Source organism: Coenobita brevimanus, chromosome 61 (assembly GCF_032717465.1).
Source record: "Coenobita brevimanus isolate Jiangsu-jjx chromosome 61, ASM3271746v2, whole genome shotgun sequence".
Lineage (NCBI taxonomy): Eukaryota > Metazoa > Arthropoda > Malacostraca > Decapoda > Coenobitidae > Coenobita > Coenobita brevimanus.
In genome coordinates this window covers 42,113,753-42,127,271 of record NC_137014.1, presented here as the reverse complement: position 1 = coordinate 42,127,271, position 13,519 = coordinate 42,113,753, and the positions used below count along the sequence as shown (strand labels likewise).

The 13,519-nt window shown below is 42.5% G+C and overlaps 1 protein-coding gene across 3 annotated transcripts in view; it reads left to right on the top strand.

Annotated features, from left to right (window-relative positions):
* Positions 1-13,519, top strand: part of LOC145403543 (saccharopine dehydrogenase-like oxidoreductase) — an 84,012-nt gene that overhangs the window by 59,181 nt on the left and 11,312 nt on the right. For all 3 annotated transcript variants that reach the window (XM_080275217.1, XM_080275216.1, XM_080275215.1), the window contains one exon: positions 4,445-4,612. In XM_080275217.1, coding sequence (XP_080131343.1) covers positions 4,445-4,612 — 168 coding nt within the window. The remainder of the gene's footprint in view (positions 1-4,444; positions 4,613-13,519) is intronic.

Sequence of the window (13,519 nt, the reverse complement as noted above, 5' to 3'; positions counted from 1 at the left end):
TTACAGACCTGTATCACTTACTAGTATTGTTTGTAAAATCTGCAAGAAAATTATTAGAAAAAGATGGATAAAGCATTTAGAAGAAAGTCAACTGTTAACACCAAGACAATTTTGTTTTAGGGAAGGAAGATCATGTGTTACTAACCTATTAAGTTTCTACAGTAGGGTAATAGATGTCATACAAGAGAGAGAGGGATGGGCAGCTTGTGTCTATCTTGATCTCAAGAAAGCATTTGACAGGGTGCCCAATAGGAGACTGCTGTGGAAGTTGAAGACCTTTGGTGGGGTGCATGGGGAAACTGTTAGAGTGGCTGGAGGAGACTATTTGATAGGAAGACAGATGAGAACAATCATGAGAGACAAGGTGTCACAGTGGAGAAACATGACTAGTGGAGTACCCCAGGCCTCTGTCTTCGCCCCAATAATGTTTCTGATATATGTAAATGATTTACCAGAGGGTTTGAATAGTTACATGAGTATGTTCGCAGATGATGCTAAAATCATGAAACACATTAAAGGTATTGATAGTTGTAAAAAACTGTAAGAGGACATGGACAAACTCCACAGCTGGAGCCAGATTTGGAAAATGGATTTTAATGCCAAGAAGTGTCATGTATTAGAAATGTGAATGAGTGAAAAAAGACTTTTTGGACATATAAAATGGGCAATGAGATAATTGGTAAAAGATGAGAAAGATTTGGGAGTGATTATTTAGGATGACTTGTCACCAGAAAAGCATATAAACAAAATCATTGGAGGAACTTATGGATTACTGACCAACATGAGAGTGGCTTTTAATTATATGGACGAGGAAATGCTGAAGGAGGTGATAGTGACCATGATAAAACCAAGACTGGAGTATGCAGCTGTGGTATAGTCACCTCATTTGAAGAAGTGTACTGACAAACTAGAGAGGGTTCAATGGATGGCAACAAGGATCATACCATGCTTAAGGGAACTCACCTATGAGGAAAGATTGGAAAAACAGAAGTTACCAACACTGCGCGAGAGAAGGGAAAGAGGTGACTTGATCACAATATTTAGAAATGTAAGAGAATTGGAAAGGGTCGATAGAGAGGATTTTTTTGTGCTGGATGATGGAAGAACAAGAGGTCATGACTTCAAGTTGAGGAAAAGTAGATGTCTTAATGATCTTAAAAGGTTCAGTTTCCCGAATAGAAGCATAAGTACATGTATTTGGAATGACTTAGACGAAAAGGTGGTGCAGGCAAAAAACATTCATGTTTTTAAAAGTAGGCTAGATAAATGTAGGTATGGAGACAGGACAACACGAGCTTAGCTCAATTCCTGTATACTACAGATAGGTAAATACACACAAAGTACTCCATAAGAGACTAATGTGTAAACTAGAGTATATAGGAGGACTGAAGGGAAACTCCTGGAATGGATGAAAGACTTTTTGAGAGACAGACTAATGAGGACAGTAATAAAGGATAGGATGTCTGGAGGGAGGGAAGTAACAACTGGAGTCTCTCAAGGCTCAGTTTTGGCACCAGTAATGTTCCTATCTATCTATTGCAAGACGCCATAATTCTGTAAGGGGTGGCCATTTGACTTTGAGTTATTTGTTTTACGGGGAGGGGCACTAACCCTCCACCAACCCACTTGCTGACACGTAGGGAGCACGTATGATTTGGTTGTATGGTTACCACCCAGCATTGTAAATGGTTTCTTGGATTACAGGAAACCATTTGGCTTGTCACTCAATGTAAAGCCACCTGTAAAGGAAAGAAAAGCAATAAAAAGTTACAGGAAAGATGGGAGAAATAGGAAGAGAGGAGGACAGGCACAGAAAAAGAATAATAGAGGCTAAGGAAGAAGTAGGCAGCACTACATCAAGTGAGTGGATGATGGTCGCCACCACCTACCACCAAGTAATGCTCCTGATTTACATAAATGATACGGTAGATGGAGTGAACATTTATGCAAGTCTGTTTGCTGATGATGTAAGATCTTGAGGAAGGTAGAGGTTGAGGAGGATTGTAAAATGCTGCAGGAGGATCTGGATAGGATACATGATTGGAGCCGGATGTGGGAAATGAAATTTAACGCAAAGAAATGTAAAATATTGGAAATGGGTAAAAGTACCAAGAGGCCATCACTAAATTATATGATAGGTAATAAATCAATCGCAAAAGCGAGAGAAGAGAAAGATTTGGGAGTGCTGGTCCAGAATAGTTTGTCACCTGAAAAACATTAACAAGATAGTTAGAGAGATGTATAAATTCATGACTAACATAAGAGTAGCATTTCATTACATGGATGAGGAGACGATGAAAAAATTGATACTGGCCATTATCTGCCCCACGTTAGAATATGCAGCGATAGCGTGGTCCCCACACAAAAAGAAAGATATAAACAAGATTGAGAGAATACAAAGAACAGCAACTAAGATGGTCCCCAATCTGGCAGATCTGTCATACAGAGAGAGGCTGGAAAAGCTAGATTTGCCTTCCTTAGAGGATAGGAGAAAGAGGGGAGACATGATTGCAGTGTTCAGGACCATGATAAGAGTAGATAAAATTGTCCGAGAAGATCTGTTTGTATGGGATAAGAGAGCAACAAGAGGACACGGAATGAAATTGAAGAAGTCAAGCTGCTTGAAGGATATCAAGAAATATAGTTTTCCTTATAGAAGTATAGACATGTGGAATAGCCTGGACAAAGAGATCATCCAGTCTAAAAACTTAATCGAATTTAAAGCTAAATTTGACATTGAGAAACAAAGACCGGATGATCTTTTTCACCACTCTGTTGCGACTGTCCTGCCAGCAGCCAGCCCTGTACAGCCAAGTGCTGCACTTTCAAGCCTGTACCTTCCAAATGTGGACATGCATTGCACTGCAATTTAGTCGTATGTATTTTCTTTGTATTTTCGTCATGTGGAGAGAATGGAGAATGAAAGACTGACTAAGAGGGTGTATGTGGGTGAGGTGGAGGGAGGGAGAGGGAGGGGTAGACCGAGGATGAGGTGGAGGGATGGAGTTGAGAGGTATATGAGGGAGGGGGGGGGTGAGTTGGGGGGAGGGTAGTCAAATGGTGGGTGACAGAGTGACTTGGAGGCGTTTTGTCTGCGGCCACCCTTTGCGGGATTAGGGCGTCGGGCTATAGATATAGATAGATAGATAGATAGATTTTCGTCGCAACTTACCTGTTTTAAGATGGCAAGCAAGAGTGGTTCTTCAGGTAGCAGTGGTAATGGACAAGAGCAGCCTGGCACCTCGAAGTCTTCGCAGCCAAAGGAGAAATGGCAATACAGGAAAGGGCAGAAATACACCAAGTATACACTTGCTGACAGTATGGCAATACAATGCAGAACTACAGTTACTTAACCACTGTTATAGTTCCTAAAGTTTACAGGGGATGTGGGCAGAAAATCATGAGTTTATGTAGTTAGATTAGGAGGCCCCGGACCCAAACTAATTTTTCCCATAAGAAGTTCAGTTTAAATTTCGATGATTTGAATTTCGCGGTGATTTTTAGGTACCCATGCCCATCGAAATTTGAGAATCCACTGTATATACATTATTTACACTCACACACACACTTTCCCTGTTCTTCTGATCAATAATTTTTTAATGTATGGTAGTCCATGAAGCAGGGTTCCATACACAGGCCAACATCACAATCTTTGCACTTGTACCCTGTGTCCTATTTTTTGTTCTAAGGCTGTCTTATGGTGGTGGCACACTGACAGTTTTTTCTGGTTTCTGTACTAGGTATACTAGGGCAAACTCAAAAACTTTCTCACAAATGTGCACAAAACTGTGTCCTTATATGTATATATATATATATATCTGGACTCAACATTTTGTACCAGTATACAGTAGGTTAGTTCATATATCCAGTGTTCAGACACGACATGGAACAGGTTAACAGACCCCTGTAGACTGGATGTTGGATTTAATGAACACTCCGAAAGCCACTGGATTTCCCTCGGCTATAACAATGTCCGTTAATTGGGGCACAGTACTGTATATGTGTTTCCTACCCTTTTTATTCCATCCTGGCCTGAAATTTCTGTCTCTCCATTGCAATTCTGAGCTGTAATAAGACTGTATTAATACTGTACTAGTCATGAAGAAGTGCTGTGACAAGGATGTGAAGTAAGCAGCCAAAGGGCAAAATTATGGGCCAAGTTAGTGTAAATGGGTGTAGTTAACATTTTTAGTACTAGGATATGTTATTGTACTCAATTATTTTCAAACATGTTATGAGGGCAGGGCCCTCAGATATAACAAACTATTAGCTTTAATGAACTTGATGTCCCCCCAATAAGTTTGTTCTACTGAGGAGCTGTTTCTATACTGTATATAATATGGACATACTGTATATACAGTAAGGCATCTACTCCTTGTCAGTTCCCTAACCTCAACTTTTCTTTGTCACACACTCATGCTGTTGCACTTATTTTTCCCTGCAGTACCCAGAAGTTTTAACAGCTGGCGTTTTCAAGCGTTCAGGAGCCAAACGAGAGGAGCTGAAGAATATGGGATTCACAGCAACACTGTTGGGACGAGGATGGTCTCAGGCACTTCTTGAGGGCACAGACGAGCACACTCAACCCCCTGATGCATCTATCACCGTCAACGTAAGTGCTGGATGATGTTTGGGATGGACATGGAAGAAAAAAAGGATGAAAATTGTGAAAAAATAGGGAACACTGCAGTACGTAGCAGTCCCACTTCAGGTTCAATCAGTCACATCACATCCACATCATTCTGGTCCATTTCAGGCCCATTTAAGTTCAGTCATGCCATCTTAGACCATTCATTGCCTTTACATCTACTCAGGCCTAATCAGCTCAGTCAGGTCCAGGTACATCCATTCAGTTCAGAGTATACCCATTCTAGTCACTCCAGTTCATTTCAGCCCTGTTCATACCCAAGTAGATCAACTTACAGAAAGACTCTTTTAGTGCTACAGGCGACCCACACTTTACAAATGATCACATAATGATAATTCGCTTTAACAAAGGTTGCATTTTGCTACCCTTTGCTCGCCTAACAAATGCCAAAATTCCTTAAACAAATTTTTTTCCATAGTCAGTTTTAAACCGAGTGCACTCTCAGTCTGCTAATTCCACCGCAGCACCACTGACAGAGAAAACGCACACCATTCATTCCTGCCCTACCATCCAAAATAGTAGTGACTTGCCAACACATGCGCAACATTTATTTTGTCATCATGCCGCCCAAATGCCCTGCTACAAGCCCTGGCAAACAAGTCGCCAAGTCCATCGGGAAGAACCTTACTCTTGAGATTAAATTAGACATAATAAAGAGGCACGAGAGTAGTGAGAAGACAGACAACACAGCTCGACACCATGGCCTGGCCTCGTCAACGGTCTCTACAATTTTTAAATTGGTGGAGGCTATTAAGAAGGTAGGGGAAAATACACCGTCTCTGCAGGCTAAAAGGACCACCCGTGCTCGTGACCCTGCAATGGAGTCATAAAATACACAAGTATTGATTCAGATTGAGCTAAAAGGGGGTCAATGCGGGTGGATGGGGGGAAAATTGGGGTCCTGGGACCAAACTTCATTTAACCCATGTTATAACGAGTTTGCAGAACAAAATATCATTTAGCGAACGGTTTTTCAGGAACATAACTTGTTCATAAAGTGGGGGCCTCCTGTATTAGGTATTCTTGGATCTCTTTGGGTCCATCAAGTTGGCTTAGGCCATTGTAAATCAGTTTGCCCTGCCTGTGAAAACATGTGCCAAAAAAACAGCCATATTGGTGCTGTGGTTTTTGAAATCCAACAGTTCATGTCTTTCAGCTCCCTTTTGGTTGATGAGATTGGTTATGGTCAGTCAGATTGTTTCATAATGTCTTCATGGAGATGTATGGCAAGAATCTGCTGTGTGGGTACAGCTTATTTTTTTGTGAAGTTGGTTCAGGGCTGCATTAACTCACACTGATCTGGCCTAGCAACAAAGCAGTACAGTACTTGCTAGACCAGGGTGAACAAGAGTGATCACTAACATTAATCACAGCATCTGCTGTCAAAATATAGTAGACCCTTACTGTAATGGATCCGTGTATAGTGGATGTCAGATTTAACGGATGCCACAAAGCCCACCAAACTTTCATTGCTTATAATGAACAGTATTAAATGGGGCGCAGTGGGTCCAGATACATGTGTCTCCTAACCTTTTTACTTCACCCTGACCTGAAATTGCCCTTTCCCCATTCCCCATCATGATTATCGAGTTGTTAATAGTAATACTTGTAGTATACTAATCATGAAGAAGTGCTATGACACGGATGTGAAATACGCCGCAAAAAGACAAAAATATGGGCCAAGGTACAGTATAGTAAAATAGGAATAGTTTACATTTTTAATACTAGAATATGCTATTGTGCTTTCTTATTTCTAGTCATGAGCTTGAAATCCCACCTCAGGGTGGTTTTCCCCCAGTTAGTCCATCAAAGTGAGGGTTTGCTATGAAAACTGAAATGGTGGAAACTGCGTACAATCAGACCTCAGTATACGTCAGATAAAATGATGAACTAGAAGTTATTCCCAGTTTCATAATAACAATGGTGAAATTTGCTCGTACAACAACTGTAGGGGCTGCTACGACTGTCCCATGCGTACCTGGTGCCAAGCTATGCAAGCCAAGAGTCAGATGTTTGAGCCAGTATGGCTGCCCAGTTTACATTTGCTGTGGTCATCTCCCATTCCTTCTGTTTTGCACATGCAAGGTCATTGAAACACCGTCGTTGTCACCAGTGCACAACAAGTAATGCAGTGTGAAGTATTAAGTGGAGTGTTAACTATGTGTATGTGAAGTACTGAACTTGTGACTTGGAAATCATGACTGGCAAGGATGCTACCCCAGTGGAAAGCATGGTGCAGCTGAGGACACCAAGGGCAAACCTAAACCCCTCCTCCCTTAGGGTTATGTGGTTCTTCACCAATACCCTGTCCCCATTGAACCCATATCATATTGACCTTGGTATACAATAGTTTGGTATGCATTGAGTTTTCTTTTGACATAATCCCATCGCGTACTGAGACTTGACTATATTATAAACAGTATATATACAGTATATATATTCAGTGTATATATATATATATCCATCCATCCATCATCCAATCCTACATTGCCCCATGAGGAGCATATGAGCCCGGGCCTAGGCAGTTGGTCCCGACATTTAAGATGAGAGTGACCAGCCTCACTCATCCCTGAGTGGTATTACATGAGCAATCAACCCCAACCACCCCTTGGATATAAACCTTCACCGGATCAATCCGATTGGAGCGCAATAATTACCCACTAAAACCACCAGGTGCCAAAATCTGGTTACATGGTTACCACCCAGCTTAGTAAATGCTTTCCTGGTGTACAGGAAACCATTTGGCTTGTCACTCAGTGTAGAGTCACCCACAGGCTGAAGGAAGAGGAAAGAATGAAGGAAAGAAAGACAGACAAGGCAGTGTAAAGTCACCCGTAGGCAGAAGGACAAGGAAAGAATGAAGGAAAGAAAGACAGAAGAGAATGGAAGGAAAGAAGGATGGAGAGGAAAGGGCAGACACCCGAGAGCAGCACTACATCGAGTGAGTGGATGGTGAGCGCCCCCGTGTACCACAATATACTGTGTGTATATATATATATATATATATATATATATACAGTAAGGTCCCGGGTTACGTCAGTATCGACTTACGTCAATTCAAGGTTACGACAGTCGGTCCGTGAGTGGAAATTTTAAAATATAAGAAAATAAAGAAAAAATACGTAAAGCGTGGGTTTTGAAGTGTTGCTATGTACCGCGAGATGTCTCTGGCGTTTTCCCGCCTCACGCTTGACTACTAACAATCGCTCTCAGTCTCACTGCTACCACCGCCTGATACAGTGATACCGTCATTTTCTTGTGTTTTTCGCCATCCTGATTCCAAGATGCCTAAGAGACAGCTTCCTGGTGACCACAACGACTCCAAGAAACGCAAGACCATCACATTACGTGAAAAAGTCGATATTATTAAGCGTAATGAGAAAGGAGAAAAGGCATCAGCAATCGGGCGTGCGCTTGGGATGAGCCGTACTACCGTAGCTACCATCCTCAAAGACAAGGAACGTATCTTGACTCACGTTAAAGGTGCAACTCCCATGCAATCAACTGTGATTACCAAGCAAAGATCGGGACTGTTGATTGAGATGGAACGGATGCTAATGCTGTGGATTGAGGACAATAATCAACGGTGCATGCCTCTGAGTGAACAATTAATCTGTGAAAAAGCACGCACACTCTACCAAGACCTTAAGAAAGAAAAAAGTGAGGAAAGTGAGACCAACGAGACATTTGTGGCATCAAAAGGTTGGTTTACTCGTTTCAGGGCTCGAGCAAACCTAACCAGCAAAAGATTTTTCGGAGAAGCAGCCAGTGTAGATGACGAAGCAGCAAAAACATTCGTTAAAGAGTTGGAGGAGTTGATTGAGAAGGAAGGCTACATTCCAGAACTTATATTTAATGTTGATGAAACGGGACTAAACTGGAAACGAATGCCTAACAGAACCTATATTGATAAAGAAGAAAAAACCATGCCAGGTCACAAAGCATCCAAAGAGCGCCTAACGCTATTTTTGGGGGGAAACTGTGCAGGCGATTTCAAGCTTAAACCGCTACTCGTGTACCACTCTGAAAATCCAAGAGCTCTTAAGGGGATCCTTAAAGCTAGCCTACCAGTTCATTGGAAAAGTAATTTAAAGGCTTGGGTGACTTGTGCAATTTTCATTGACTGGTTTTCAAAGTGTTTCGTGCCAGAGGTTGAACGGTATTGTGCTATGAAGAATCTGCCATTCAAAGCTCTTCTCATTACTGATAATGCTCCTGGTCATCCTTCAAGCCTGACAGAGTTGCACCCTAATGTAAAAGTTGTGTTTATGCCACCAAACACAACATCAATCCTACAACCCATGGACCAAGGTGTAATAAGAGCTTTCAAGGCTTACTACCTGAGAAAAAAATTCAGACAGGCAATACGAGCAACAGAAAATGGTAAAGTAACACTCAAAGAATTCTGGAAAGATTTCAACATCTATAAGGCAGTTAAAAATATTGGAGAATGTTGGGCTGAAGTGACTGAGACAAATATGCACGGAGTGTGGAAAAAGTGTGCCCTAACCTCGTAAATGACTTTAAAGGATTTGATGAAGATAGTATAAATGAAGTCAAGCGCAACTGCGTGAAAATTGGAAATGATTTAAATCTGGACATAGACGAGAGTGATGTACATGAACTTGTTGATTCACATGATCAAGAGCTGAGTAATGAAGACTTGCTATACCTAGGAAAACAAATGGAAAATGATGAAAAAAGTGATGAGGCAGAACCGCTAAGACAGTTTAAGATTAAGGAAATGGCAAATGCTTTCGACTTCCTAGAAAAAGCAATGGCTGCATTTGAAGATCAGGACCCAAATGCAGAGAGGTTTGCCAAAGTGTACAGGGGAATTGAGGATGCAGTGTCCTGTTATCGTCAAATCTATGACGAAAAGAAATATGCCGCCAAGCAGTCTTCAATTCTCCAGTTTTTCAAGCGAACTGAACACCGAGCCACAACTTCACCACCAGTTGCTACCTCATCCTCATCGTCAACCCCTGACTCCCTATCTTCAGCCCCTGACTCCCCTGCTTCAGCCCCGGACTCCCCTGCTTCAGCCCTGGACTCCCCTGCTCCGGTCCCTGACTCCCCTGATGCAGTGCCTTCCACATCGCAACCCCAGTAACGAGTCAAGTTGATGTCAGAAGGTATGTAGTGACACATAGTATGCATCTTTTATTACAGTACCATACAGTAATCGGTCATTTTATCACTGAAATAATTTTGCTGTCCGAGAAAAAAAAAAAAAAAAAAAGCCATCGAACTTGAAGTTAGAAATGCTTACATTATCATGCTGGTAATGATGTTATTTCATATTTTACGGCAGTAATTTACAGTAAACTTTATTGTATGATGAAGTATGAAAAGTGCTTGAATATAGGAATAAAATGTGTGTTGGCAGTGTGCACGTGTGTAAGGACGGGAGAGTGAGGGAGCGGCAGCCAGACTCAGTTGTGGGTGAGGCAGTGGTGGCGTAACTCTGCTGCCATGACGATAAGAAGTGCTGTTACCGCAGCGAATGCGGTACTGTGACGAAGACTCTTAGCTAGTACAACTTATATTTTATTCAATAAATATCATCAGTTCAAAAGACTATGTTTCTTATACATACCTGTTATAAGATTATTACATGTATAGTATGCAATGTATGGTTGAAAAACCTGTAAGATGCATTGCGGTAAGTATAATCATACGACGTACTGTATAAAACTCGAGTTACGTTCAAAATCGGCTTACGTCATGTCTCAGGAACGGAACTCTGACGTAACCCGGGACCTTACTGTATATATATGATACATATATATACAGTAATCCCTCCAATATCCGACGTAATAGAGCCATAGGCAGGACCGGATAGTGGTCCTGTCCGGATATTGGGCCCCAGCTTATGGACTTGTACTTATGGACCCTAACTCTGAAAAACACCTATACAACTCCCTCTGGACATGCATTGCTCCTATTTAAGACCCAAATCACACCAATAAGGGACATAAAAGACTGAAATAAATGAAAAAAAAACAATAAAATGAGGTTTTAGAGGTGAGTATACAATATTAAACATTCTGGGTACTTACAATTCCCTTGCTCCTGGACTGGTTTGAACCGCCAGTTTGCAGTCCACAGTTAATCCTCTGCACTCTAAATTCTAATTTCTTAACACTGCACAACACTGTAAATTCCTGTGTGTTCTAGTGGCAAGATATTGCAGTTTATTCACAAAAAACAAGCACCTGTGGCTTGCACTGTTATGAGTATCTGCTCTCCATCGGAGTTAAGCTGTGACTGTTGATGTTGGTGGGGTAACAGAGTTGCCAGATCTCAACAGCCACATTACCAATCTCCTCAACTTTCATTGTCAAATATAACTTTTCATTAACAAATTCGTAAAGCTAGCATATATTCTTCACTAATTATATATACAAGTGGAAATACATGTAATCACTCTCCTTATAACTAACACCATGTTGATTATTTTCACACTATGTAGGGTAGCAGATTAATCAGAGAGCAAACAATCCACCATCTCCATCCTGTGTATCCTCATACATATGAAAAATCCATTTGGTAATGCATTATTCTAATGCATTACCAAACGAATTTTTCATTACCAAATTGGCCCACACTTGGTAATGAAAAATACCAAATGGCAACCTGACAGGGGAGGGGGGAGGGGGAGGAAGGAAGGAAGGGGTGAAGGGACCATGGTGTAACAGCTGTTCGGCACCAGGCGGGAATTTCAAATTATGGGAGGGAAAAAAGTCAGATTTTTTTCGAATTTTTTGCGGTTTTTGGCCCATTTTGGAAATATTGGATCCCAGGAAGATGTCCGGTTAGTGGGGATGTTCGGATATTGGGCGTTCGGATATTAGAGGGATTACTATATATATATATGATTTATATATATATATATATATATGTATGTATGTATATCATTCATTCATCATCCAATCCTACGTTGCCCCATGAGGAGCATAGGAGCCTGGGGCTAGGCAAGTTGGTCCTGACATTTAAGATGAGAGTGACTGGCCTCACTCATCCCTGAGTACCATTATGTGTGCAATACAGTGCTCATCAGAAGTATCGAGCGCCCATGGCAGGGCGCGCAGTACTTTTGGCAAAAAAAGAATCACCCGTTTTTGGTACTAAAAATTGAGCCAGATGTTTGGGCCGCTAGCATGACATCACGGAAGCTTGAGGCCTTACTGTGCGCTGGTTGGCTCCCGCCTCAGTTGCCTACGGGCTGCGTGAGAGAGAGGAACTCCGCCGCGCCTCCCTCTCTTCTTGCGCCATTTTTTACCTAGTGTCCCGCAGTGTTTTAGCTTTTGCCACTTTGTTATGGCCCCTACTTGTGAACTTTCGGGTGAAATCACATCACAGATCATTGCTCTAAAGGAGGCAGGCCACCCCACGAAGGAAATTAGTGATTTGGTTGGTGTGGCTCGATCGACAGTGCGGAGGTGGTGTGTCCGTTTTCGAGTGGAAAATAGTGGTGACGTTCCAACAAAGAAACCGCGGTCTGGTAGGCCCAGGAAAACTTCCCTGAGGTCTGTTAATGTTTTAAAATGTGCAGTGGAGTCTAATCCTCGTTTGAGTGCAAGGAGAATTAAGGAGAGCAACCCGAAAGTGTTTGGTGAGGTTTCAGTGCACATGGTGTCTCGAAGAGTCCATGAACTTTGTTACACAAGTCACAGGCCTGTGAGAAAGCCACTTCTTACACGTTACCAGTGACTTTGTAGGCTTGCCTTTGCTAACAAGTACCTTAACTGGGGTGAGGACCAATGGTTGTCAGTGTTGTGGTCTGATGAGGCAATGTTTAGTGTTCCCTGTAATCGAGGAGCGCGCGTGTACCGGCGCAAAGGTAGTGACCTGCTTGACCCCCGTTACGTTGACAGCACAGTTAGACACCCTGATTCACTTATGGTATGGGGTTGTTTCTCTGGAAAAGGCTTGGAGAAGCTTGTTGTGCTTCCCAAGAACATTAGAGTGAATCAGGATGTTTACCTGGAGCTTCTTTGTGATCATTTACCTGAGTCCTGCGAGCTCACAGGTGCACGAGTGTTTCAGCAGGATGGTACACCTGCACATAAAGCCAAATCGGTCACCAACTGGCTTCGCGACTGCGAGGTATCCTTCATGAAAGACTGGCCAGGCAATAGCCCAGACCTCAACCCGATAGAAAACCTCTGGTACCTCGTAAAGAAGAATCTCCAATGGAAGGACGCGAGCTCTCTGTCTAAGCTGGAAGCAGCCATTCGTGACTCCTGGGCCAAAATATCACCCCAGCACCTGAGGAACCTCGCCCTTTCACTTCCACGACATCTCAGGTCCATGAAGAAGCGTAAAGGATACCGTACCAAGCATTAAGGGTAAATATAATGCATTATTTACATGTTTTTCATTGTTGAAAGGCTTGTTTTGTAGGAGGGATGCAGGGTGCTCGATACTTCTGACGAGCACTGTAAACCCCAACCACCCCATGGATATAAACCTTCATTGGCTCAATCCAATTGGAGCACCGTAATTACCCACTACACCACCAGGGAGGCGGTGGGTGAATCGGTAGAGAGGCGGCCTGCAGTCCTGATGGATGCAGGATCGAATCCAGGCTGGGGCAGGGAACAGTTTAAAGATTTGAATTTCCTAAAAGCAGACTTTCCTGATCTACGTGATGACCCGCCGACATGTCGTAAAAGTACCCCCGCTAATACCAATATACCAGTCTTGTATGAGACAGCCCTAGCATGTATTCAGTATAGATGGTGGGTGTTAGCGCCGAAGTGGTGACATGTGGAGGTGTAGGACTACTGGGCCTTGGGATAGGTCACTGCCCCCAAGAAATAGGCCCTAAAGCCTTTGCCCACAGTCAGACACGTAAAAAAAAAA